At 50.8% G+C, this 26,953-nt stretch overlaps 1 protein-coding gene across 1 annotated transcript in view; it reads left to right on the forward strand.

The window, feature by feature from the left end:
- Positions 1-4,322: 4,322 nt before the first annotated feature.
- The window catches only part of LOC308610324 (uncharacterized protein), a gene marked incomplete at both ends in the record, with an annotated part of 42,817 nt that continues 20,186 nt past the window's right edge, over positions 4,323-26,953 (forward strand). The window contains 4 exons of the mRNA XM_081259501.1: positions 4,323-4,329; positions 8,099-8,189; positions 10,047-10,968; positions 11,709-11,764. Coding sequence (XP_081115627.1) covers positions 4,323-4,329; positions 8,099-8,189; positions 10,047-10,968; positions 11,709-11,764 — 1,076 coding nt within the window. The remainder of the gene's footprint in view (positions 4,330-8,098; positions 8,190-10,046; positions 10,969-11,708; positions 11,765-26,953) is intronic.

Raw genomic sequence — 26,953 nt, forward strand, 5'->3', positions numbered from 1 at the left:
TGAGCAGAAGTCAATTGCAGGAAGGAGATGTAAGACCTAGTGAATTAATATTTATACCCTCTCCCTGTGCCATAAGGATCTTAGATGCATGTGTGTGAAGATGAGTCTCCACCAGCGTAAATCCTAAGTGTCTACAACGGGCAGAGCTTCTGCATCAGTCAGGCTTCTGGCAGGAAAGAAAATTCAACTCACTTGGTTCAAAGAAGATAATGTAATGAAGGTACGACTTGGAGAAGCGGGGCCAGGGTTAAGGGGAATCACCATAAATGTCAAGGCCCCCAGAGGTAAGGGGGGGGGAAAGAACATTCCAAGTAGAGGAGGTAGCAGGTACAAATGAAAGGGAGAGGGGGCACTGAGCATGGGTTTTCAGCACTAAAGCAAATTAAAAAACTACAGAGATTGAGTGTGAGATAATCATGAAATGAGAAAGAAAAGTAATACTAATACTATGGTAAATTCATGTCTAATTGAGTGAAAGCCACTGCTCAAAGTACTTGAACTGTGTTAGCTTATTCGAGTTTTTAAATGATTATATGAAGTAGGTACAAGTAATAACTTCTCTGAGAACTGAGGCTCAGAGAGGGAAACATCTTGTATAGTTCAGCCGGTTAAAGTGTGAAGGTGTTTAGGTTTGAACCCAGGCAGTGTAGCTCCACAACTCTTGTCTATAACAACTACACTACACCCGCTCACACAGCTGGGTGAAAGATCGTGCAAGACTTGTGTGGCAAATGAAGGATTTCTTTTTCCCTTCCTCCTAAGAGAAATAGGAATCCACTGTAGGGTTTTAAAGGATAACCTGAACATATGTGATTTCTAAAATGGCTATTCTTTTTGTAGTGTGGAGAACTGGGTGGAGAGCAAAAGGTACACGTTAGTGAAACTATTTAGATAGAATCAGTATTAGTCTAAGCAAGAAATGGTGGTTTTTGGCTTAGAGTGAAAGTGGTACTGATGTTGAAAAATATGAATGCCTTTGAGACAGATTTAGAGAGTAAACTTGAAAGATCCCAATGTGAATTATATACAGAAGAGAGGATTAAGGACAAGCATTAAGGACAATGCCTATGTTACTGTCTTATTCAACTGGATTTACTATGGGGTTGTTCATTAAAATGAAAATAGTGAAGAAAAAAAACAGCAAAAGAGAGAGATGAGTTTGGTTTAGGACTGGCTGACTTCGAGTTGGCTTTTATTTATCCATATGTAGATACTGATTAAGCAACTTTTGGTGATGTCTGGTTCTCACTAGAGCTACTAATTTGGAGCCTATTTTTCTAGAGATGACATTTACAGCAGTAAACGTGGATTAGATTACCAGGACAGAGAATGCAGAGTGAAAAAAAAATGGGGTCTCAGACCAGGTCTTAATTGCTCCGACATGTAACAGCTCAGGAGAAGAGGTAGGATTTTAGCGAAGAAGAGGTAGATCCCCAGCAAAGAAGAATATGAGAAAACACTATAAATAGTGCTGAGAAGAGTACAAAGATGAACATAACCAGATACTTAGGATAGAAAGCAGGATGAAGAGCTGTCAGTGAAACCAAGAAGAGATTGTTTGAAAAGAAAGGCCACAGTGTTGAAAGTTGCTAACAGTTCAAGCAGTTAGAAAAATAAACGAATGGCTCTTGGTGTCAGATATGACCTTAAAAACCAGTTATTCCAAATTTATTGTTGTTAGTGAGATCCAAAGAAATTGAGGAATATGAAATATCTATTTTATACCATGTTATACATAGTGGCCATCATTATTTTCTCATTTAATTATCTAAAACAGTTAAAGTGCTTACATAATCACATCAGGAGGCATATATTGTCCTTTATTAGGAAAAATTATCCACAATTTGCAAATAAGACAAAGGGAATGTGGTATGTCCTTTCAATGTCATGCAGGGGCATTGCTTAAAAGAATCACCCAAAGATTATGTAATTCTCCAGGAAAATGTACTTGAGTTAGATTTAGCTCTTTACTATTTGATTAGTGCCCAGACACCACTGTAAAGCCACGTCTTAGTTTACAGGTTTCTCACCAGCAAAAAAGAAAAGAAAAAAAAACAACATAAACCCAAATTTATGATTTTATTGCCCCAGAGAATTTTAATTAGTGTCATGTCTTTCATGGTATTATTTTTATTATTTCTTATTCCACTATTTATAAATGCCTTAAAATGTTCTTTGAACCAGCTCTACTATCTCTCTGCCCCCCCCAACAATGAAATAATTTTTAGTTACATTTATATTTGTATAAGTAAGATAATTTTTAAGTTATACTTTTGCATAATCAATTGGTTTACTAGATTAAATCACTGTTTTACTGTAGCAAATAGCCCAGTGGTAGCCTGAAAATTATTGGTTCACTACAGATTATGTGATGAAATATCAAAAAAAGCTTACCTGAGGGCTTCCCTGGTGGCGCAGTGGTTGGGAGTCCACCTGCCGATGCAGGGGACACGGGTTCGTGCCCCAGTCCGGGAAGATCCCACATGCCGCAGAGCGGCTGGTCCCGTGAGCCATGGCCGCTGAGCCTGCGCGTCTGGAGCCTGTGCTCCGCAACGGGAGAGGCCACAGCAGTGAGAGGCCCGCGTACCGCAAAAAAATAAAAAAATAAAAAATAAAAAAACTTACCTGAAAATATTTTTCTAGAAGTTACATTTTATTATGCATAGTAGGATAACAAAATCGAACTATTTCCTTCTCAGACTGAGACTGTAGCACAATAAATGCCAGTTGTTCCCACATCCCAAGTTGAATTGTGATTCGACTATTTGAAATGGAGTAAAGAGCAAACTTTTTTTTTTTTTAAATCTAAAGCTTCTCAACTACATAGAGACAACAAAAGTGTCAGGATTTAGAGATTAAGAGAAGATTTTAAGGGAGAGTTCTTGAAGTGCTGTGAGTCCCAATCGCAGTCCTCAAGGAAACAAAGTGGAAGGTACTTCCCTCTTCATATAATGTGAAAAAATAACAAGTTTAAGAAGACCACTCAGATAGCTTACCATGGCCCCCCCTTGAGCTTGAGGCGCACAGTGTATTCTTGTCTGACTCATATCCTCCTAAGGAACAAAAGACTGGATAGCTAGGTGGTATTAGGTCAGATCAAGGACAGAGGTGTCTGAGTTGAAATCAGCCTTCTGACAGTTTCTTCACACTGCCACTCTGGAGGCTAGAGGCTTCCAATGATTAGAGCAACATGAGCGCTGTACTTATCCTCTCTCAAAATCGCACAACCAGGTGAGATGTTACAGTGAAAGCAAGGCTTAGACCAAATTCTATCACTCATAGAAAAATGAATTGGCAAATAGACCCCAGACAGTCCTGAGCTGTACTGTTGCAGCCATATTCAGTCCTATATCCCATAAGTTCATCGGTATTCAGTTCTACATTTAGTACCTTTTCCTCTAGTACGATGACAGATTCCTTCATATCATGGTGGCACCGAAGGAATAAACACCTGGGCTAAAACCCCCACTTGGGAAAATGTTACACCTTGAGTTCTCTAGACTTGTCCAAAGGCCAAGTATCTGTACAAATTTGCTAGTCAATAAACATATCTCAACCACTACCCGTTTAGCAAATACGTACATATTTGTAAATTCCCTTAGGCTGTTTAACAAGTCCTCTGTTGCAGATTGAGGCAATGATAGTCCAATCGTTTTTAGTTGAAATCTACCTCTTTATGATTTTTCCAGGGGTTCCTTATTTCTCTCAGTAGAAATCGAAAGTTCCTAATTTTCAAATGCTGACTCACTACCCTTAGGGTGAATATTCCTGATTAAAGTATTTCAAGTGTCAACCAAATACCTAGAGGGTATAATACAAATATGTATTCCATAAATGTCACACATGTGATGATGAGTTATTTTTAAATAAATTACTGACATTATAAGACCTAAATTTCTATAGGGTTTCCTGGCAATGGATTGGGTAGGCTGTTTGCATAGGACAAGATATAGGCAATGGCTAAAACTAACCATCCAGAATAGAGTTGCTCTTGGTAACCCTAAAGGGAACCACGTGTGAGAAATTCCCAGTGATGGGGCAGTGGGCTCGGAAGAACCCACGCACCATAAGAGAAAGTGTCAGCTTTAAGCATCTACCAGGCACACACAACATTATTAATCTAGTAAGAGCTTTCATGCCACGCTCCAACAACTGGTGTGGATTGAAAACTTCTCCCTTGATGGGGGATGGGTGGAATTTCAACTTTAAATGAAATTCATAATGTTGAAATTAATACAGTGGATTGAACAAAATAATTATTGAACTGAGACTGTGTGTGGAACTGGAAGTTACTGGTGGATTCTTGTTATCTGAAAGTGACCATGGCAGGTATGGGATGTGCACTGCTTTTCACCCAAGGAAGCAAAGGCAAAACAAGTCTCACAGCACAGGGGGAATGGACAGTGGAGGATAAAAATAAGGCTCCTTTATATATGCTCTCAGTGAGTCCCATTCTTCAGTATAATGATTCCTGTCATTCAGATGATTCAGAGTGAGGCACCTTTGAAATAAACTTATTTTTTTATCACTCAGTCTTTTATAGCATAACCATAATGAGTTAAAGGGAGATTCTCTTCCTGTAAGAGTGAGAAAAGGAAAGAAAGATAAAGTAAGTGAGGGAAACTGAAGACACCATCCTGCCTCGTATGTTTTAGGACATTTTATCTGCAGTTGTTCAAAATTTCAGATTTAAGATGATGTATCAACTTGTTGGCTGAATAATGTCATTCAATAAGCCTGCCCCTAGCTACCTATTGCATGTAGGTTTTCTCTGGGCTATAATTCCTCTCTCATAATCTCTAAAATGACCATTCTAAGTGCTTTTGGCTTAAAAGACTATATTCCAGAAAAAATATAATTGGAGGAAGGATTGCAGATTGGGTAGGAATTTGAATAATGTTATAATTTCTATATATTTAATTACCTTTTCTTTTTGCATCAGCTCCAATCTTCCACTATTTAACATCATTATGTTCACTTATCATGTACATTTCTGTGCAAATTATCAAATGTGCCAATCAAATTATGGGGAAAAAATTGTCAACTAATTTTAGAGTAAAATAAATGATTTATAAAATATTATACTTAACGTATGATCCTTGATAAATTAAAATTAGTTTTTACTATCCTCAGTGATTCTTTTGTTCACATAACATAGAACTACCTAGAGTGACCTGATTCTGCCATGGAACTAAGAGAATCATTAGATTTTCGAGGAAGAATGATGGCTGTAGGGAGACACAGTTGACTGGCTAAGCTGCTCAGATGTTCACACTACCTCCCAATAGGTGAAAAATTGTGCCCTGGAGTTATCACGTCAGAGCTGCCTAATGCCATCCTGACGTTGTCATAAACCAGTGTCATCAATGATCAAGTTTCCCTCAGTTAAGTATAAAACCCCCAGCTCCCCTCCATAAGCTTACTGAGTCTCACTGTACTCTTTCGCTTTGATATCTGTGATGAATTTAAAACCTTATAATCAGTAGAAAAGTGTGGTTTTGGTTGGGTGAAACAAGTTATAACTAGAGCTGAGTATAAATGCTGTTATACTCAGGATAGCTATCAGTAATACATGAACTATAAATGCACACATGTTTCCTTTGAGATCAACTCAAGGAAGAAAGGAAAAATGTAAATAACCAGATGATGTAATCTCCAAACAGTGCATCCTCAATTAAAATGAATATAGTACATAGCTTACCTTCCGTATAAAAGGATAATCAAGTTCCCTTAAGGAAGACTGCATGTCAACAAAAGCAAAAATTAAAATTGCAAACAGAATGAGCTTTCTCATGAATTTGTAAGATATAAAGGGAATGTGTGTGTGAGTGTGTGGTTGAGAAATATTAAAGGAAAAAGAAGAATCTGTGACCTTCTTGTTTTCCTTTCTAAAAAGAATATATTCAGAACGTTCTGAAGGTTCTGCACTTTAAAAATAGATTGATAGAAAGAACTAGTAATACTCCCAGTTATAGGAAATGTAATTTTTAGGAACTTCCCAGCAGGAACATAATAAGTAGGCGAAAACTTGCAAAAAATACAGAGAGTCAGTCTTGAGGATTAGTAATCATGTGATTTTTCCATGAAGACTTTGAGCTGCTGAAATGAGAAGGTTTGTATTTGTTGTAAATAAAACAAGTAAGTACTTATATTAAAACTTGAGAGAAAAATCACTTTTTCTTACAGCCTAGTAAGTTGCAATCAATAGTCTGCTTGCCTAATTGAAATATTTTTACCAATTTATCTGCAATTACCAAAGAAATATCATGTAGAGGTAATTACGTGCTGTTCTCACTTTTTGAAAAATATGTTTTATCAAATAGTGCTTGTATGTATCAATCGACCCTGCACAAATTCAAAGGGAATCTGGAGAAACTACTGAGGGAAATGCATTGTACTTTGCAGCTCCATTTCAAAGTTATAGAGAGTTAAGGATCCAGCTGCTAGTTATAAAACAGTTATGTGCATCTATTTGTCTGACATTTATTATTTTAGCAATATTTCTGTGTAGAAGCAATATCTCTATATTTAAAAGATACATTATTTTACTTTTATTAACTAAGGTCTTTACTCCTTCTTTTTGGTTAATTATAAGCCTTGTCCTTTAGATCCATATAGTTTCATAGTTTATTGGCAAGCACAGAAGACAATATTATTATGGGTAATATCTATTGAGCATTTGCCAGGTGCTATGTGAAGGACTTTACATGAACTAGCTTATTTAATCTACAAAACAAATCTTGGAAGTAGATATTTTGTTATCATCTTAGTTTTTCCAATGAAAAGAAATAAGGCACAGAGAGGTTAAGGCATGCTGTTGGTTGCAGAGCAGGCTGGGAGCAGAGCTAGACTTTGAAGTTAGTAGTTTTCTCTGAAGCCTGATGCCTGACCACAGTGTCATGTTTCCTCTGTTACAAAATACTCAGCCAAATAAAAGGAGAAGAATGTTTCTTATCAACAGTCAGCCTTTCAGGCAAAATCACCAGCGGCTTACAAAAGATGATATTATTTAACATAAATAAGTAAAAATTACTACAAAGCAAAATGTTTCAAGTACCTTAGGAAAAAAAAAAAGGACAGGAGTATAAATAAAAAATTTCTGTAGATGTACCATATACTGAGATAATGCCGAAAGCTCACCAATGGTGTGCTCATAAAGCATTGTTTTAAAACACAATGCATGGAGAACTTAACACATTAGGAGGTTATTGTTCCTTTGACATGATGGCTGAGGGTAGGGCGGGAGGGTGACTTTATCCACAGGCAAACCATTGTTTTCCAAAGACTACAGAATTATTTGTTTCCATGTTATGGCATATAATTATTTTTAAACAAAAATACTCTATTTTTAATCCTGTGTTTGAAAAATGTTGGCACATTTTAGGACTTGAATGCTTTGCAAATATTGGAGAAGTAAGTGTGAGAGCACCTCTCTGTGGTGGGGAGTTATTACCGTTTTAAAAAGAGAAAAACGTTTTTAAAAAAGACTTTTTCAGGAGCTGACAATTATTTTGTGTCTTTTCCAAGCCGTTTGTCTTTCTCCTGACTGCAAAGTTATCCCTCTTTTTCTCTGTTAAGTATTGCTAGCAAATAAGTAACATTTAGGGTGTTATGCTACTTCTGACTTTCAAAGAAAAAGGCACAGCATAATTCTGGATCTTTAGGAAAGTTAAGGATAAGTTAATGACATCATATTTCTTTCTTCTATATTTCTAAGAAAGAATGTCTTAATATTCGTTTCCAGAATACAAAGGGAATATTTCAGTATAGGTCCCCCAGAAGAAGCAGAACTACTAAGAAATGAGGCCCATCTGTCTGTCTTCTCTCCCTGACTTCATGTCCTGTGGACTCCAAGCTCCAGTATCAGACACAGGCAACAGTCTGACCTAGACAATTGTGTAAGGCTGAATTCTTAGGACTGTGTCTGATCCTGGAGCTTGGGGGTCACAAAGTAGGCCACGAGGGAGAGAATATGGATGTAAAGTAAAGTAGCAACAATCCGGAACCCATACACCAAAAAAAAAAAAAAAAGCTAGAGGCCACGAAAACAGAATGAAACCTATGTGAGCCCTTATTGCCTCTGACCTTGACTGTGTAGTTTTCCTGCAGAAGTCAAGCCCCTTCCTCATGGAACTAAATACCCACACTGGTCCCAGAGTAGAAGAAGCTGAAGGAAGGCCCAGTGGAAGGTGGGCAATGGCAGGCCTGGCCACTGTCTCTCACCAATGAGATGAGCCAGCAGACCAGTGAGGACATAAAATGACTGCTGCTTCACTTCCCCTCCAGTCCCCTGTAAGAAACTCTGCTATATCCCACCCTACCCAGAGACATACAGAAAAGGAATGCTGGAAAGTGTGGTAAGGCCTAGCCAAGTGGCCACATCAAAAGGCCACCATAGCTCACCCCTTGTCAACCCATGCAAATCTCCTTAAACTGTATTCATCTCCAAATACTGAAAACAGCCAAGTCGTGCTTCCACCTAACATGGTACAAATATCCCAGGTCCAACTGAAAACAGATGAATCCCTTCCTCAGAAGAGATACAAAGTCCCTTGTTTGTCTTTGCATGATAGTCATTTTCTATTAATTCGTTCATACTCTCTCATTGATATCCTGCAGCTTAAATACAGAGATATAGTTATGTGGCAATGGGTCCATTCTCATGGAATTAATTAGTCTAACCATGGTTTTCCTTACAGAGCCACAGATGTAATGGTGGAATGGTCTAAGGGAGACTCAGTTATGGTGCCAGCTAGATGGCAATACCTTTCAGGGCTGAGGTGATATCTCCAGAGTGTTCTGTATGATCACCATTCCTTCACATATAGTGCTATATCTCCCACAGTCAGAGTTCCTGGGTCAGGGAATCAAGGGAGGAAAATGGGAGAGGCTCCTCCACTATCACTGCAAGTGATCCACTAGCAAAATATTTGCTTCTCATCTCCATGATGTTAAGTCCAGTGAGATCTTAGTACCAAGGAAAATAATGCTTCTGCCAGGGAACCTGACAATACTTTCATTGAAATAGAAGTTGAGAGTTTGACCTAGCCAGATGGGACTTCTGAATTAACAGGCAAAGACTGGGGTTTCTGCACTAGTTGGAGAGATCCTTCTATCAAGATGAAATTGGGTTGCTACCAAATAATGTGGGTAAAGGAGGGTCTGTATGGAATGCAAAAGATCCTCCAGGGTGCCTTTTAATACTTTCATTTCCTATGATTAAAGTCAGTGGAAAACTATCATAATTCAGGTTGGGCTGCTATGGTCCAGTTCCTTCAGGAATAAAGGTTTGGGTAAGTTTAGCAGGCAAGAATCTATGACCAACAGGAGTGCTTGCTGACGGTATAGGGTGTACAGGATGGTAGTGGAAGAAGCTTGTTATACATACCAGCTATGATCATGTGATCAGCTGGAGAAACGCAGGCTGTAATAGTTATGAGTACTTCTTCCTTATTTTGATATGAATATGTTTGTGTGTATGTGTGTGTGATAAATCTCCCCCCTCCCACATACACACATCACATCACACATTTTTTTTCTTTTTGTTCTCCTCTTTCTCATACTCTAATCATGTAAAATAAGATATGTTAATAATATCTAACTCTGTATAACACAAAGAGCTATAAATGAGAATCCATAAAAAGTAGTATTTTATTGGCGAATATAAATGATGAAGAAAATTGAATGTTGACGATTTAGCCTATAAAAGAGAAAGCTAAAGGAACTATGTTTTAAGAAGATGTAAAATTTCTTCTAAAGTGAATCTAAAAGAAAAAAAAGGAAATAGAAAGGAAGTATGGAAAGGAGGAAGGAAACTCGGTCCAAGCTGGGGAGGGGAGGACAAGGGGCGAGGGGGACGCCACCCAAGTGGTCTGGGGTTCGAACCCAGATAGGCGAAACGCGCCGGGAATCGGCTGGGGAAACTCGGGCAAACCTTTTTGGGGAATCACCGCTCCGACACCCCACCGCCCAGGCGCTGCAACGGAGGGTGAGCGGAGGCTGAGCGGAGGCTGAGCGGAGGCTGGGGGAGCTCAAACTTGCGACAGCTGGAGTAGGCGGCGGCGGGTGGGCGGCTGGCTGTCGCCCGAGCGCTGCGCCTGCGGGGGGAGGGGAGGCGGCTGCTGGGAGGGAGGGAGGCCGGGCGGGCGGGCGAGAGGGCGGAGGGAGGGGGAGGAGGAAGAGGAGGGAACCAGGGAGGGGGGACGCGTTGGGATCGCGGCGTGCGGCGGCAGACGGAGCCTGGGCTCCCAGCGGCGAGGGGAGGCAGAGCTACGCTCCTTGCTGAACGCAGACCGAGCTCGGCGGCAGCGGGGAAGACGCGCCGGAGCCCAGACCGCGACCGAGAGCGGGAGCGAGGCGGCAGCGGCGGCGGAGGGGGAGCCCGCGAGCTGCCGGGCGGTGAGCCCAAGCCGCGCTGTCGCCGCGCAGGGAAGACTTGGCCAACACACTCACACACACATACACACCCAGCCCGAGCGGGCGCTCGCGGCTAATCGTCAGCATGGCGCTGGGGCTCCTGCCCGAGCGCGGGCGGCAGCAGCGGCGACGCGAGAGCTGCTGAGCCCGGCCCAGCCGCCGGAGCCCGGAGGATCGCGCGGGGCTGTCGCCACCTGCCCGGAGGCTTTGAGCCCGCCCCCGCCCCCACCCGGCCCAGAGCCCACCCCTCGGCGTGGCCGACCCCGAGGGCAGCCGGCTGGCAGCAGACGGCGAGGGAGGCGAGCGAGCGCGGCGCCGCCAGCGGGTTGCGGGCAGCGGGGGACGGCAAACTTTGCTGTTCGCCGCGCTTCCCCGGCCCGGCCCCTTCTCCCATCGCCAACGTCGCCACCCCACTTTCCTCCAACCCCGCACACCTCTCCCCACCCACCCCACCTCCCGTCGCTCCTCCTCGCCGCCTCGACTCTGCTCCGGGGAAAACTTCAAAGCGCCGGATCGCAGGCTCCCTGCTTACTCCCCGGCTGGGGATTTCAGGTCAGTGCCCGGAACACCTTTCCCCGCGGAGGCCGCGCGGGCTGGCGGGCGTGCGTGCGGCGGGCTGCAGTCGGCCCCCTCCCTCGGGGCCCAGACTAGCGGCGGGTGGCTCCTCTGACTCTCTGGCGTACCCCTCGAAGCTTGTGCCTCGCGCTTCACTTTGGCTGCTTTGCTCGCTTTCGTTTTTATTTCCTAGCTGTAAGTTATTAAAAATGCAGCCAACCTAAGCGGCCCGGCGTGGGCTTCGGGGAGGGAGGGGCGCGGCGGGGGTGGGGGGGCTGCCGCCCCGCTGGGGGCTGAGAGGAGAGCAGGGAGTTCGCGGATTGGAAGTTTGCAGGCAGTGTGTGTCTGTGTGCGCGGGAGCGCGGTCGTCGCTGAGTGCCGCGAGTCGGGCGGGGGGGTGAGCTGGGCTGGAAGCTGGGAAGCTCGGCTCGGCGTTAGCTCGCTAGCAGGAAGGGGAGGGCGGCGGGTTCCCGTCTGCTTTCTTTTTCGACTCGGGAAAGAACTGTAAAAACCTCCAGCCGCCGCTGCCTCGTCTCACCTCTCCGGGGGCAGCTCGTTCTTGCTCGTGGAACGACGGCGTGTGCGTGCGCGAGGGTGTGTGTGGCGGGCGCCCCGGGCCGAGCCGAGCTCGACCTGCCGCCGCTGCCGCGCGACTCGGGAGGGGAATCCCGGTTTTTTGTTTTTTGTTTTGGATTGCTCCAAAGCGTGAATCACATGGATTTAAAAAAAAATACTAGGAAATCGAGCAGAGCGAGGGGTTCCGACAAGGCCCGCCCGCCCACCAGCCAGTCAGGTCAGACGCTTTGTTTTGTAAATGTTCTTTAAAAATTTTAATCTGCCACCCTGGTCCACCCGCACCTTCCCCGCGACGTCGTGGGGTTGGTTTTAAGTTTAAGATCTACCCCCAGGGGTTGGGGTAGATCGTGCGGGGGCGGGGGCGGCGGCGGGCGCGGGGGCGAGACCTGGGTCCTCCTCTGGGTAGCGTGGAGTCTGGTGGAAAGCCCTGTAGGGCGTGTGCGAGTCTGCGGCCGGAGGAAGTTGGTCCCACTCGGAGGGCGTGCGGCGCAGAGGCTGAGGGCGAAGAGGAACTTGCGCACCCGGGCGCGATCCTCGGCCGAGGCGGGGAGAGCGAGGCGCCGCTGCGCCGCGGGGCCCGCGCTCGGAGCAGGTGGGCGGCTGCGCTGCAGAGCCTCCGCCAACTAGGGGGCTCGGGGCGGCGGCGACGTGCTCCTGCTGTTGACCAAGCAAGCCCCGGGGCGCCGTGTGCGGAGTAGGGCGGCTCGAGGCACGCGTGGTCCCGACGGGCTTCCCGCCGCCTGCACTCTCGAGTGGGCACGTCCCCGGGTCCCTGAGACGGCTGAGCCTGGCCGCGTGTAGGCCGAAGCCGGGGCGAGGCTTAATTTGCAGTTAATGAATCTTTTCCAGAAAGTCCGCGATCTCCAGCCAGAGGCTGTGAGTGCCCGCGCGCACGAGGGCGCGCGCCGCCGGCGTCTAAAGGGTTGGGGGGTTGCGGGGATGGAAGAGCGAAGGAGGGGGGAGGGTTATGTGTATTTAAAAACAAACCTTAAAAAAAGAAACCAGCGCGCTTCAAATAGGTATTCGTACAGCCTCTTGTGTCTAGAGTAGACAGCTCAGGGTTTTAGCTGGGTTTTTTTGTTTGTTTGTTTCTTTTTTGAGAGAAGGCCAGAGGAGGGGTAGTGGTATTTGATTCTAGGGGTAGTCTCTGGAGAAAAATCCTTAAAATGACTTGGGAATAAAAACGAGGAGGAAATGGCCCACCCCAGAAGGTGGTGGGTGGTGAACGCAGACAGACTTGGGTATTTGTAGCCATCTGACACTTCCTGTGGCACTGGAAACGGACACCGCGGGCCGAAATCAATCCTTACGAGGTGTTGGATTCGGTTTGGCCAACAGAATTGCTTGTGTGGAGGTCATTTTAATTGTCGGCCTCCGAGACTCCTGTACGTGGACACTTGGAAAATACATTTGCTTCTCGACCCTTCCCACTCCACCCCCGACCTGTTATCTGGTCTGGGCTTTGCAGTGTTGGTTCCCGTGTTTATTTTGGGCATGATTTCACCGCGAGGAGGAAGGGGGGAGATGGCGGTGATTAATATGCCGTCCAGGTTTAACCCGAGGCTGGCCTTTAGTGTGCGGGTTTACGCCGCCACTCACCGGGATTGCCTGGGGTAGTGGAGGGGGGGGCGCGCGCGCGGGGTTCGGGCGCCAGGCGCTCCGCGGGCAGGTCGGGGTTGGGGCTCGGACGGCCCCAGCGCTGTCCTTTGAGGCGCTGTCACCAGTAGGTGACTGAGAGTTAATTAGGAAGTGTTCTCCGGATCAATGGGCCGCACAGCTCATTAGCGATTCTCTCCAGCCCTTTGCAGGGCCGGCCGGGCCTGTGCCTCCCACAGAGGCCGGGGCCCCGCGGCCCGGGCTGCGGAGAGCGCCTCTGGGAAGTGGGGAGGGATGGGCGGCGAGGGGCGACCGGGAGGCGAGTGTAACTTGGCCGGGCGGCGCGTTGCGTGCGGCGCCTCGAGGCCCGCACAGCCCGCTCTTTCTTCCTGCTCTCGGTCGCCTCGACTGTGTCTTTAACTCGCTCCCGCTCGCGTCGCTGCCTGGCTGCTCCTCCCCGCCTCCCTCGCCTATCTCTTGTTCTCTAAGCACGACGCCTGTGCTCCCCGCCCAGTTTGGGATTAGACAAGATAAAAATAGGACTGCCCAGCGCACAGAGCTGTGACTGTGCCCCGGCAGCCGGGCTGGCGGGAGCGCTGTGGGCCGGGGCCGGGGCAGACCCGCTGTGCGCTCGGGGCAGCCCGAGCCCGTAGAGTCCCACCCCGACCCTGCAGGCGCGGTCACGCTCCAGCGTTCTGTCCGCCGGGAACCGTGCGGGCAGGGGGTCCTGGGTAGGGTCTCCGCGCTCTCGCGGGTGTTGTTGGTGTGCCTGTGATAGATGGGTCTAGACAGGCATGCAGGCTCCCTCCCGGCTGAAGGACGGGAAGCGGGGGGCGGGCCGCGGAGGCGGCGGCAGACTCCCGTGAGCGAGCGAGCCTTCGGGCCCAGCGACCAGGGTGGAGGGAAGGCTGCGAGGGTTTCTCTTAACCCTTTAAAGACGATAGGGAGAGTGGGGGTGGGGAGTGTAGTAGAAATTCCTGGAGGCAAAGTAGCCCCCTGGGGAGAGGAGGCGGGAGTCTGGGCTTAGGGTTTTCCTTTCTCTTCTGTGTATGCAGTCTCACATCCTGGTACATTGGGCTCGATTCTTCGACGAACCAAACGCAGCTGCTAGGTGATCTAATTTGACCCGATACTTCTCAATGGGGAAGGTGTGAACACACACGGTGGGCACCCTCACTTAAGGAACTGAGTTGGGGAGATGCAGAGGTTAGACCTTACCGTTCCCAGCGGCCCAGTATGTGAAGGTCTGCTCAGAGCTTTAGTCAGTGGGGCCTCTGACCGAGAGTGTTGCCTACCAAAGACCCAAGCCTGAAATGCCTGGCCAGTGCATACAGGTATGCGTCGGAGAGAGCAAAGGGGTCCTTGAGTTGTCTATGTAAATAAAAACACTTTTAACCATGAACTTGTGGAGAGTTCAAATAAGATATGTGCAGGGAGGCAGCCTCCAAACAGGAGTTGGACAGTGATGTGTACAAGATCGATCATTTGTATACACATCCATGGGGTCAACATTGAATGGGTCTAAAAATTTAATACAACTCCGCAGGCATTGGTCTCGTTCTTTCCCTGAGGTAGAAATTGGTGGGTGGGTTACCCTATAGAGAAATGAATCATTAGTCACACTCCTCTCTCCTTCCCCCTCCTCTTCCTTTTAGGGTTTGGAGTCTTAGGGGATCCTCTAGTTACATTAAACTGCAAACCCATATTGGTCTGGGAACGAGCCCCATTATAGGCAAAGCAAGAATGTAAGTCGTGGGGAGGTGTACGTATTAGACAGGAATGCACAGATTAAGATGTGCGCCTGAATGACATGTGCTGAGACAAATCAAGACACTTGGGCTCTGGTGCCCACATGGAACAAGAGATACAGAAGAGAGAAAGAACTGGCCGCGAGGAATGTAAACATGGGTATGCAAATACTGAGACCTAGAGCGAGATTCTAGGAGAAAATCCCAGAGTTTGTTGAGCTGGAAACTGGAGCAGAATTTCTGTAAGTTCGTTCGAGAGACAAAAGCCCATTTAAAGGTGTGAAGAGGGTCACTTGGAAACACAAAAAGCATTCACATGCATACATCCATGCTTAGATACACAGGCTGAATGACAAAAACTCCTCAATGCCTGATGAAGATTTTCCTGCCCGGTGAGACAGAGCAGGGCACGGAAGTGTGGGCCACACGACCACATTCGCACACTCATTCACTGGGAAATACTGTGTCTTCGGCTAGAGGGAAACTGAGGGCGACGGTGCCTAGCTAAGGGTGGATGGCCCTTGGTTACTAAGATTGCTTCTGGTTATAGTTTCTTCGCATCTAGAGTGGGGAAGAGAGTATGTCTTGAGCAGGTAGGAGGATTTCTGAAAGATTTTTGAGTTCTGGACCCTGAGAGGATGGATGGTGGAGGAAAAAGAGGAGTAGCTTTGCATTCTGGGTCGGAAGCAAGGGATGTTGCGCTCCTCTAAGCCCTGTTTGCTAAGGTGGCGCAGGGCCTAGTGAACTGAGAGAGACTGAACCGAAAGAAGTGCGAAGCTCGGCCTCTGGGCGGAATCAAGGGGGGAGGTATGCTTTCTTTCCCTTTTTTTTCCCCCCTTGAGGAGACCGTGCGGGGACGGCCAGCGTAGGGAGGATTAGCAGGCGCCTCTGTGACCCCAGACGCGCGCGTAAACTCGGCTTGGGTTTGATTTGCCCGCGGCGTCGATTTGCCGCGGTCCCTCTTTGTCTGAGCCCAGCCGGGAATTCCAGCTTTTATTGGGAAGACCGCACTCGGGTGGAGCCCGCGCTGGGTCGGGCACGACAGCCGGGCCCGCGGGGCTGGGCAGGAGGCTCGCCGGCCTCCGAGCCGCCCGAACCCCAGGACGGTCCTCGGGAGTGCCCAGCAGCCCCGGCAATGCCACCTCGGTGGTTTCCTCGAGGGCGGCGGGCCCGGCAGACCCAGCCCGGCGGGGCGGGGGGCCTCACTTGGGCCGCCGTACCGCCCCTCTCCCCGCTGGCCCCACCGCTCCCCCGCCCGCCCGAGGAGCTCTGAAGGCCCTTTGTTAAGCTCCAGGGTCACACCCGTGCCCCGGGGGCCGCGCGGGGGCGGGAGGACCTTCTCCTGGCTGGAGGAGCCCGGCCCGACCGGGCTGCCTCGCCCGAGTGTACGGCCGGCAGGATTCCGTCTGTTTGCAAGGCTGGCTGCGCTGCCGGGGCCTAGATGGTGGCGCTGGCTTGAGAAGCAGCCGGGGCAGGAGTGGAAGGTCTTCTCAGGCCACCCCCGTGGCAGCCAAGCCGCCTGTGCCCCGAGCACTTGGCCGTGGACGTCTCCCAACCTCCAGCCCGGCCCGACGGCTTTCGCTGGTTGCCCCCCATGTGTTCCTCCGGAAGGGATAGCTGACTTTCTGTTGGATGGGAATTGACCAACGAACTTTTCCCCCCCGCAACGTTTCTGTAGAAGGCCCCCTTTCCCAGCGCAGGCTCATTTCCGCCGGCCCCTAGTCGAGGGTGTTGGAAATGGGGGGGGGCGCGTCCCCGCACTTTGTTATTTCTTAGAACCATGTCTCCCCGGCCAGCCATCGCCCCTCAGCACCCATGGGCTCTGGCGCCCCGTGATTAGACTAGCGGGGAAGTCCGCTAGGAGAAGATCCTGACAGCATAAAATAGAATTTGATCTAAAAGACAGTTTCCAGTATAATCTCATTATGCATCACAGACTCCCGGTGTTATTTTGTGGAAGGCGGACAATGATCAATTTACATTGACCCGGGGCTGGGCGAGCTTTTAGATGGTAATTGCCATATTGATTTGCATGCAAAAAGGAGACCTGCTAAAATTAAAGACCGGAAGCTAAATGAAACTAAATTTCTTGTCTAGGTGCAAACCAGAGGAACTACTGGGGGGAAGAGGGTGAGTCAGGTCAGGGTGCCAGGGGCAAGAGCAGGTGAGAGGCCCAAGAGCTCCGGGAGGTCACAGATTTGGGAGCGATCTTTGCCCTGGTGATTTCAAAACGTGAGGAGGGGGCTTGTATAGGGTATGGGGACCCAGCAGGGAAAAGTTATAAACAGGCACTATTGCATTGAAGGCACTGGGATCTTTTAATGCTAATAGTAACTGCGAGGGGGGAGGAGAGGTTTATAGGGTTATAGGGGTCTTCCTGCACCATTTCCGGCACCCCCCATTTCTATTGTTCTACCCGAGCGCTCATAACCGTGCCAAGAGCACCCAAATTCTTGCATCTGAAGAGTTAAATTTTTTTTTAAAGACAGGCCTTAAACTTCCCCCGCCCCCCCTCCCCCCGCGTCTGGTCTTTCGAAGAGAGCGAGAGTAGGGGGCGGTTCTGCATGCCGCTGCGGGCAGGCCTGGACCTTTGGAGGCTGCGGGAGTTCCTCCCCGGACGCAGCAGCAGCCCCAGACTCGGCCGCACGCCGATCGCTTTGGGAAGCGGCTCGCTCCAGGTGGCCCAAGTGGCGGGGGCGGGGGAGGGTCTGCCGGGGCCAGGGACTCACGGTGCCCGGGGGCGGGGGTCACCTCCCTGGAGGTTGGAAGGGCCTGCACGGAGGGTGTGGAGGCGGGAAGGCGGGGGCTGGAAATCCTGTCCCAATCGGTGGTGATGGCCAAGGCCGGAAAGTTTAAAAAAGAGAGAAAGCCACTGGCTGCGAGCCAGGGGCTGCCGGGCCGCCGGGGCGTGTTTGGCTGACTAGAGGGGTGAGGACCCGGCTCCGCCATCGCCTCGGTCCCTCCCGCTGCGGAGGCCCTGGCCTGCCCCAGGCGCTCCTGGAGCCATTTCACACATCCGGAGCCTCGGCCACTGGAGGAGCCACCCGCCCGGGGCCGGAAAGCCGCAGGGGCGGCTGAGTGTCCGGCGCTCCTGCCCGTTCCCCTTCCCACCGAGCTGAGCTGGAGACGGCCCTCGGTCGTGGAGCCTGTGGCGTCTGTGGCATCGGGTGTGGATGGTTCCCGGAGCTTCTGAAAGCCCGGGGCAGACCAGGAAATTGAAGATGGGGTGGGGAGGGGATGTTGAGCGCTGACCCTGCGCTGCTGGGATGAGAAGTTGGGGAGAGGAGAGATAACCCCAACCTCCGGCTTGTCTCAGGACTTGGCTTTTTGGGGGGACCCCCAGGAGTCCAGGAGGGTCCAGCATCTTGCAAGCCGCTTCCCCCTCAGTTGCCTCCCCAGCCCACTTTGGTCCCTGAGTTTTTCATTCAAGTCCTAGGAAAGGTAGATGTAGGCAGTCTTTCCAAAGGGCTTTTGCTCTGTCTAGATAATTTGATTTATTGCTTTATGTGGCAAGCCTTCTTCTAGTTCCAGGTGTCAGCACTTTTTATAGAGACCTAAGAGTAGCACCCACCTCCCACTGCCTGTTCTGGGCTCCTGGAGGAGGGGAAAGTGGAGCCTTGTTGGGAACCCCTGGCCTCACACCAGGGTGTTCCAGTGTAGGGAGATGGGTAGGATGTTGGCAGAAATTTCGAAAGACTTCACATGGACCAAGAGATTTCTGGGTGTAGGAGAAACTAGGGTGCGGGCTCCTTGTGGACCGAATTTCATAGGTGTTAAGTGCTATCCTTTTACTCTGTATTGGAGTACAAGGGCCAAGGAAGGCTTCCGAACTTCTTGTGGATTCTGGATGGCACAATTTGACCAATAATTGGCTCCTCTCCTCAACTCCAGGACTGAGTTTGACCGTGGCCCATTTTTACTAGCTGTGTGACCTTGGGGGCAGGTTATTTATGGCCTCTGAGCCTCAGTAAGTTTCTTCATTTGTAAGACTGGGAATAATTTTCCACCTTTAGGATCAAAGAATACTTGGCACATAGTAGGCCCGGAGGATTAGTAATTGCTTTGAATGACTGGTCAGATTCCTATAGGTTGCTTCTCCATCCCCTGCTGCCCCTGAGATGCCCGAGCCCCCCCCCCCGGCCGCAAGACCTGCGTAGGCCAGTGTCTGGGGGCCAACCTGCAGGTTAAGCTCCCCTCCAAGGGTATTCCTGAGGCTATTCCTCCAGGTCTGCCTCCGTGGGTTCCTCTTTCCCTTTGTTACAGTTCTTTGCATTCTGGGCTTTAAAGGAATCCATATGAAAAGGCTGGGATTTTTTTTTTCTCCCCCTAAGTGGGATCATTTATATGGTTAGGAATTGATTCCAGAACCGGTATCTAGGTGCTCTTTGGCAAGTCCTCCCGTCATTCTTTCGGGGAGAGGGAACAGCAGCGGCTGGAGGGGAGAGACCTGGTGGGAAGAGGTGAAAGGGTCTGGCCCACTGCAGGGGCCAGAGGTGCTGTGGTTTGTCTGATAGGGATTAAGTCTGGATGTTATGAGGTCTCAGTGTGGTTTTCAATAAAAGTCTGTCAGGGATTGCTTCTTTTCTATCGATATGTATTTAAAAAAATTACTAGCATGAGAAGAAAACCAGACCTGTATGGATCCAGGCCGGTAGTGAGCTACTGTGATCAGGTTTCCTACTAGACTCCCAGAGGGGAAGTCAGCGTTTGATTGAAGCTACACTTGGTTCTTGACTCTCTGGGGATGCCTGCTCTGAAACAGGAGCGCTCCCTTTCTCTCCTCCCCCACCCCATCCCCCTTTTCCCTTCTTCCCCTAAAAGCCTTTGTGCTGAAAGAGCTTCAGTAGGCATGAGTCCCTGGTACCTCTCTAAAGAATGCCTTTCAGCCTTTGCTGACATTGTTTTGTGAACAGTGGGTTTTACCAGGCCAGCAGTTTTCCCCCCATCTTAGCTCACTATTTTAGAGGTTCGAGTATGCGCAGGATGCGCCCAACTGCAGTGCTTTCCAGTGTGTGTAGCCAGGGCCTTGCCTGTAATCTGAAGACACCTTAACCTTTGCCCTAGGTGCCCCCCCCGGGGGTGGGGGTGGTGAAGGTGGGGAGAGCAAGGACAGGGGATCGTTGCTGAGTGTCTGTTTGTTTTCTCCAGCCACAGAGGCAGAGGGGTGGAGTGGGGCGAGCCCGAGAGTACGTTCCAGCCTTGGGTCTGATTTAAAACTTGGTTTAATTGGAGAAACTCTTAGGCATTTAACAGTTCTGTACAAATGCAAACTTGAAATAGCTCTAGGCCTACGTCAACTAGGAAAGAATAAATGAAGTACAGAGATGTCCAAACTATGTAAATCCTAGAGTTGTCTGCCCTCCCATAAACACATGACAAGTGCCAAGGCATTTCCAGTCAAAACACCCATGGAACCAGCAGCCTCCATCCTTTGTATTTATTATTTTATTAACAGCATTTTACACAGCATTTAACAAGCACAGCCTGCCTGCTTTCCACCACGGCTCTCAGCAGACTGAGGGGTGGAAAACAGATGGGGGTGGCGAGGAGTGGTCTCTAGAAGAGACTTCTAAGCTGGAGAGATCTCTTCAGATGGGCAAGGAAAAGGAACATTTGGGGTTCCTTTCTCCTGGCCCCAAAGAGAAGACAAAAGTAATGCTTTGGAGGAAGAAATCCCCTCTCCCTTTTCCGGAGGAAAGTTGTGCAGATGTGGTCTGTCTAGTCTCCACTTGGATTCCAGAAGGTGTGAAGCAGGGTCTTCTTTCCCAACACTCTGCCCATCAGTTATTGGTGCTTTTCAAAGAATAAGTATTTGTCTGCTATCATTATTCTATATCCTGGTGGAAAGTTTATAACGAAAACTGATGCCTTTCTTAAGTCATAAAATGAGCCTTGTATGATTATTTAATTAAAATCTATTTAAGGACCGATCAGGCATGTAATTTGCGCTAATAATGACGATTATGGAAATGTTCGACTTAACCAAAAATCATAAAAGGAGACATTTTGGTCAGTGGGGCGACCAGGAAGGATTCAGGGAGTTGGACGGTTTTCCGAAACGCACGAGGCTTTGGGCTGCAGAAAGTGCCGGGCTGCCTAGCCTCTGGGACCACGGTAGAGAGGGCTGCAGGACCCCAGGCCTGGCCGGGGCAGGCCGACCCACACTTTGCTGAGCAGAGAAACCGACCCTGGGAGTCTGAACAACCTTTATTCCCAGCTGAGGAAATGGGGGAGGGGGCCTGGGAGGAGGAAACTCTGGGAGAGCTGATGAACCGCACAGAACTCTGCGCGAAATGGCTGTGTTCTCTTGCTTTAACAATCAGCAGCGACACACGCATTGCTGCCTCGGCTAGCCTTGGCTGGAGCCTGGAGGGGTGGGGGGAGGGGGGTCTCTTGTTCCGGAGAAACCTGCCAGCTGCTGGGCTTGGTGCGAAGGCAGACACAATGCTGCTGTTGTTGGTTTGATCTCTAACTGGATTGTTAGTCTGGCTTTAACTGTGTGGTAAGGGGGGAATGTGAAGGCTGTTTACAGCGAGTGCAAATAATGTGACAGCTGTTGGTGCACGAGCAGCGCTGTGCCTCCTCGGCGCTCACACAAAGCGCGCACTATGCAGGCCCGCGGAGAGCTGCAGAGGTGGCCGCCCCTTGCTGGCCCGGGAGCCCTCGGATGCGCTGCGAGAGAGCCCTGGGCGGCGGCACCCGCCCCCCCCGCACCCCGCGACATGCATCTTTCTGGCTCCTGGGATCGTGGTGGACGTGCGCGCTGGTTGGTGTGTTGTGGTTTAGGGAACTTGTTAGGCAGAGGTGGCAGGAGAGGGCCTGCGGGGTCATGAGTGTCAACTGTCTGGAGGGGTTTGGCCGGGATCTGTTGACCTGGGGCCTCAGTGGCTTGTGACCGGGTTGTTAAGATTTGGGAAAATAACTTTCCGCCCTAAAGCAAGCCTGTTGGAAAGAATGTATTATTAACTGAAGGCTTTCTGGAAATTGCAGAGGCTCTGAAGGCCGTTGTTCTTCCTCTGAAATGGCCCTGTTATTCAGACAAGTTCAAGAGACGGGCGGCCGCTGTGTTCTATGCCCTCGGCCCTGTTTCCTGGATTGGAAACACAAGTGTGTAGGTTCAGGACCCGAAGGGGGGTGAATGGGGGTGGGGAGGGGTGCAAGTCGGCTTTTGATCACCCGCCTCCCTTTGCCTTCCCGGTTTTTAAGAGCGCTCTTGCCTTTCAGCTGCAGGACCAACGGTGCTGTCTTGAGCTCTGCCCACAGCGCCACCCACTCTGTGACTTAATCAACTAAATGCCCAGAGCCCGGCCTTCTCTGAGTTCCTGGTCCTCTGCCAGGCACTGCGGGGAGGCGCCAGGGTGGGAGGGAGAACAGTTGGTGGGTGGCAGCAATACCCCGCTGGGCCGGTCCAAGCTGGCGGGGCTCAGGATGGTCCAGAAGATGGGCCTGCCCCTGGGCTGTCCTGGGGCAAGCTGGGTGTAAACACCACTCCCCCCAACCTCAAGGTTGAAGGCTTCCGCAGCCCTGGCCCCCGGGCTTTGGAGGATCATTTAGAGCTGACTTAACTCTATATCCTGCCCTTCTGTGTGACTTCGGCCCCTGAGTGTACAGCTTGCAGGATATCTGCAAATTATGGGTCCACCTCCGCCCCACCCTGCCCCCAGATCTACTCTCTGGGTTATAATGTGGACTTCTACATCTAGTTGGGTTCCCTAGTGGGGAGCTGGGAGATGCTTCTGGAATGATACATGAACTTCGGTGCCAGTTCTGTAAACTGGTCTCTTTTTATGACGTGTGCCATTTTCTGTAGGAATGTTGCTTGCAAAACGAGTTTCGCCTTGGAGGAAAAGGGGAAAGATAAACAAGCCTGCAACGCCAAAGCGCTGGCAGTCTTTCCCTCCTTCCAGCTCTCTTAATGCAGCCGGGCTGCATTTCCAGGATAAGACTCGTGCTTGTGAAGAGGGACTCTGGTTGGCTTTTTTTTCCCCCGAAGCAAACGCAAATCAGAGAAAAGTAATTTTCTTTCAACGATATGCAACGTATTAGTCTCTTGTTATCGTGCACCGAGGCAGGCCTCATTTGCGCGTCTGCCAGCTCGCTCACATCTGCTCGGCGCTGTTTGGGGCATTTTAACCTTGGTGGTGTCGTGTCTGGTCCCACGGATCAAGGAGGAGTAATTAAGCTCTGAACAGCTAGAAAAATTCACGGGCCCCCACGTCTACCGCAGTTTTCCCACAGCTTTGTTTGGGGGTGTTCCGGGTTCCAAGATGAACAGACGTGGGGTTCCTATTGTTCCTCGTAAAGAAAGTGGGCGCCCCCGTCCTCCTCTGACCCTCACCCCCAGCCTTCCCAGGACTCCCAGGCTGCACACAATCAGCAGGGAAGCCGGGTGCAGATCACAGGACCCTGTGTTTTATGCATCTTTCATTCGTAAAAAGTTCCTTTGTGCTTCCTGTGTGTACTAATGATAGCTGTCGTTAATAGCTTTCTGGTATAGCGTTCCTTGTGGGGGGAGGAGTTTGCAGTGAGTTCACTTTATTTCTACAAAGCCCTGATGGAGGCTGCAGTGCAGTGACACCCCCTCTAGAGTCGTGGTCTATGGATCGTTTATTCTGGATTTGTTTCCAGGTTGTGTAGACTCCAAGTGGGATCCCAGCCTGTAGGGACCAGACCCGGGGGGGTGTGGAGGGTGGGTGGGCGGGGAGGAGTGGAGTAAGGTCGATTAATTGCATTCAACCGAGGTTTCCTGTCCTGGGCTGCTGCCTCCTGTTGAGGGACACCAGCTTCCAAATGGGGCCCCCTCTTGCATACACGCGTGGTTGTGTGTGGCACAACCGTGAAAGAAAGTGAAAGGAACAAAAAGCCGAGGCCTGGCGTGGGGGGGGGGCGGGTTGGAAGGGGGAAGGGGAAGTGTCTGAGGTTGGTCCAAGAACTGACGGGGGGCCACGGCTCTGTTTTGGGGGAAGGGGGTGTGTGGCGGGCAGCCCCGGTTTGGCAGCGGCTCTCCCGGTCGATCCTTGCTGGTGCCCCCCTCCCCAAGCCCCCGAGCCCCCTTTTACAGTTGGCTACACCTGGCTTGCATCTTTGAATCGGGGAAGGTGGGGGAGGCGTCCACGGAGAGAACACTCCAGACTGGCCGAAGGGAGCGCAGGACGATGGGCTGGAGCGGTCTCCAGTCAGTGCCCACTCCCCTGGGGCGCGCCGCCGCACATCCTGGGTTCTCCGTGCGCCCACCCAAAGTTGCTTTTTGTCAGAGATTCAGCGGCAGGCGCCTGGGAAGGGGGAGCCCAGAGGAGCGCGCGGGCGGGGTGAGCTGGGGTCGGGCTAGCCGAGAGATCCGGGGGTCCTGGAAGGTCGGGCGGGGGGTGCGTGTGGGGGGTCGGCCCCGCGCGGGGACCTGGCGGAGGAGGGGCGAGGAGCCTGCGGCAGCGCGGGTGTGTGTGGTGGGAGAGAAAATCCCTTTGTTGCCGACCAATCCGTGCTCAGGGCTGAGGCGGGGGAGGGGGCGCCCTTCCCCCACTCGCCGCCGCCGCTGCCGGCCAAGTTCACTCCCGACTGACCCGAGTGGCTCGCGGCGCTATCCTGGCGCCCTGGGAGGAGGCAGGGAAGGTTCTGGTTGCTCAAAAGGTCAGGGCCAGCCACGTGAGTTTCCCGTCCCCCACCCCGTCACACCCGCACTCCTGCTCCGCAGCTCTGTTACTAATGCAAAACTTGGGTCGTGAGTGGGGACGCCTCTGGAGGCGGCGACAGCCATGACTTGGAGTGTGCCAAGAGACAGCGCCTGGACAGGCTGGATCACTCCTCCCACCCCCCACTCCCCCCCAGCACCCATGCCCGGCTGCAGGACCCAGTCGGGCGACCTCCTTCAGCCACACCCCAGGAAGCCTGCGACCCTCCCCCCGACCTGGGGGCATCCTTGGGGTTCCCCTCTCCCCACTGCTACACATACTGGGGAAAACATCCCAGGAGGACTTGCCCCAACGCTGCACACCCTGGACCGCTTTTTCTCATCTCCCACCTCCTCGCGGCCCCCAATGCTAAAATAGGAACTTCTTCATCCCTCCCTTCCTTGACGCCAGTAGAGAAGTGCCTGTCTGTGACTCAGTCTGCGCTTGGAGCAGTCCCAGGAAGGGCTCCCGTGCCATCAGTTTTGGGCTTCCATGAAAGCCACACACTCTGCAGAAGATCACCCCTCCCTGGCCCCCTCTGTGTCCCTGCCTCAGCCTTCCCTCTGCCGCAAGGAAACTATATAGCCATTCGGGGGTTTGTTTGTTACGTAGAATGTTTAGTGGAGTCAGATGCTGTTTAATGGGTTAGATGTGGCCTGCACCAGCTATTGCCAGGCAGAACTCAAGTCCATAGTGCAGTTTAATCCTCTGGAAAACACGGTGCCAAAGATTTACAGATGAGGGGGCCAAAGTTGAAGAGGTCCGGCCACCTGCCCAGAGACACGCCGTTGATGAGAGTGGGAGCTGGGAGGCTGTGGTGACTGCGCACGCGCGCGCGCGTGTCCTCCACAGAGAACCAGCCATGCCCGTGCAGTGAGAGACACCCCTTCCCCGAAGAGGTCCCCAGCCTACGGAGGGCCGTGGCACATGGCATGCTGGCTGGGAGCCCTGCCGTCTGCCCGGCCTTCTGAGCCAGAAGCTCTCCAAAACCCGTCCAGGTCTTCTTGGTCACTAACTGGATAAGTGCCTGATGCGGCATGGGGTGCCTAGAGAGTGAGGCCCTAGGAAGGGGCACCGTTAGTATTGGAGTGGAGTTGGGATGGTTTGGTGGCGCTGCTTCCCATTCCGTCGCTGTCACTTGACAAGCGTGCTGTGCAGACTTGAACCAATCCATCAGCGCCTCAAGGGCGGAGGCAGTGGAAAGTGGCCCGGTGCCAGGAGGAGCTGGGGTGGAGAGAAAGGAGAGGTGGCAGGAGTGGCCTGGTGCTGCCTTCCTCCCTGCGCTCACGCCAGCCTCTCACGGCCACTGCTCCTTCCTTTGCAATCTGTTTGTTGCCTGGCAAGGGAAGTCGCCTTTAAAGAAAAAAAACAAAACAAACGTTCTCTCCTTCTCCTCATTCCATAATGGTGTCTTCATAGCAGGAATCGGCAGAACGGTGGTGGGTACAGCTGGGGACCCGTGTGCCCCCTCGTGTCTTTTCACAGAGGGCCAAGGTGCCCTCACTCAGGGATGCCGAGGTTGGGGGGACAGCTCCTAATCTTGGTCCCTCTGACCTCTTTCTGCCAATCAGGCTCTTCTCCCCAGCGTCCAGGCCAAGCTCGGATGCTAATCATAACTCTTGGCTCCCGGACCAGATGACTGCCCAAGTCTGTCGAGGGAGACTCAAGCTCTCCTGTGCTTGCCCCTAGGGCCAGACCGAAAGCCGGAGACCACGCGGCGAGTCTGCGTTTTGCAAGCCGGGTCTCTCCCAGAACTGGGTGTTCAGCGGGCAGCCACCACAATTCCTGGTCTGTTCTTCAGAAACCAGACCCTCCTCCGTCTCCCCGGCTGACCCCTTCTCTTGGCCACCTTCCCTCTTCATCCCTATCCCACATCCTTGCCCCCTTCTCTCCACTGCTGGAAAAAAGGGTTAAAACCCAGAGCCAAGGTGTAGCTTAGCAGCTCCCACTGGAAACAGGTTGGTGCTTGTAAAGTGCTTTTCATGGACTTCACACATCTTGGCACTTCCAGAAGCATCACCCACCTGTGGAAGAAAAGGGGGGGGGTCGTTGAGAAATAAGGGCAGATGAGCCTCTTATATACAGCAGCAAAGCGCCTGCTCTGTCTGTCATCTAAATCACGTCATTTGCCCCCTGCAGCATGACCCACAGCCAAGGGTGAGGGAAGTCACTTTTGAAGAACTTTTCCTTGGAGGTTAAAAAAAGAAGAAGAAGAAAGTAAGAAAGACCCCCAACTATTTCAATAGCCGCTTCTAGAAGAGGAATGGGGTGAGCGTGGCGGTGTCTCTGACCCTATCTGTGTGTCCCTTGTGCCCAAGATCCCCTTAGTTAGTTCTACATCCCAGAGAGATGGGGGGTGGGCCCGTTTCTCAGTGATGGTGGGGTGTACGCAGT

The sequence above is a fragment of the Mesoplodon bidens genome (genome assembly GCF_964165515.1).
Source record: "Mesoplodon bidens genome assembly, contig: HAP1_SCAFFOLD_197, whole genome shotgun sequence".
In the NCBI taxonomy this organism is placed as follows: Eukaryota; Metazoa; Chordata; class Mammalia; order Artiodactyla; family Ziphiidae; genus Mesoplodon; species Mesoplodon bidens.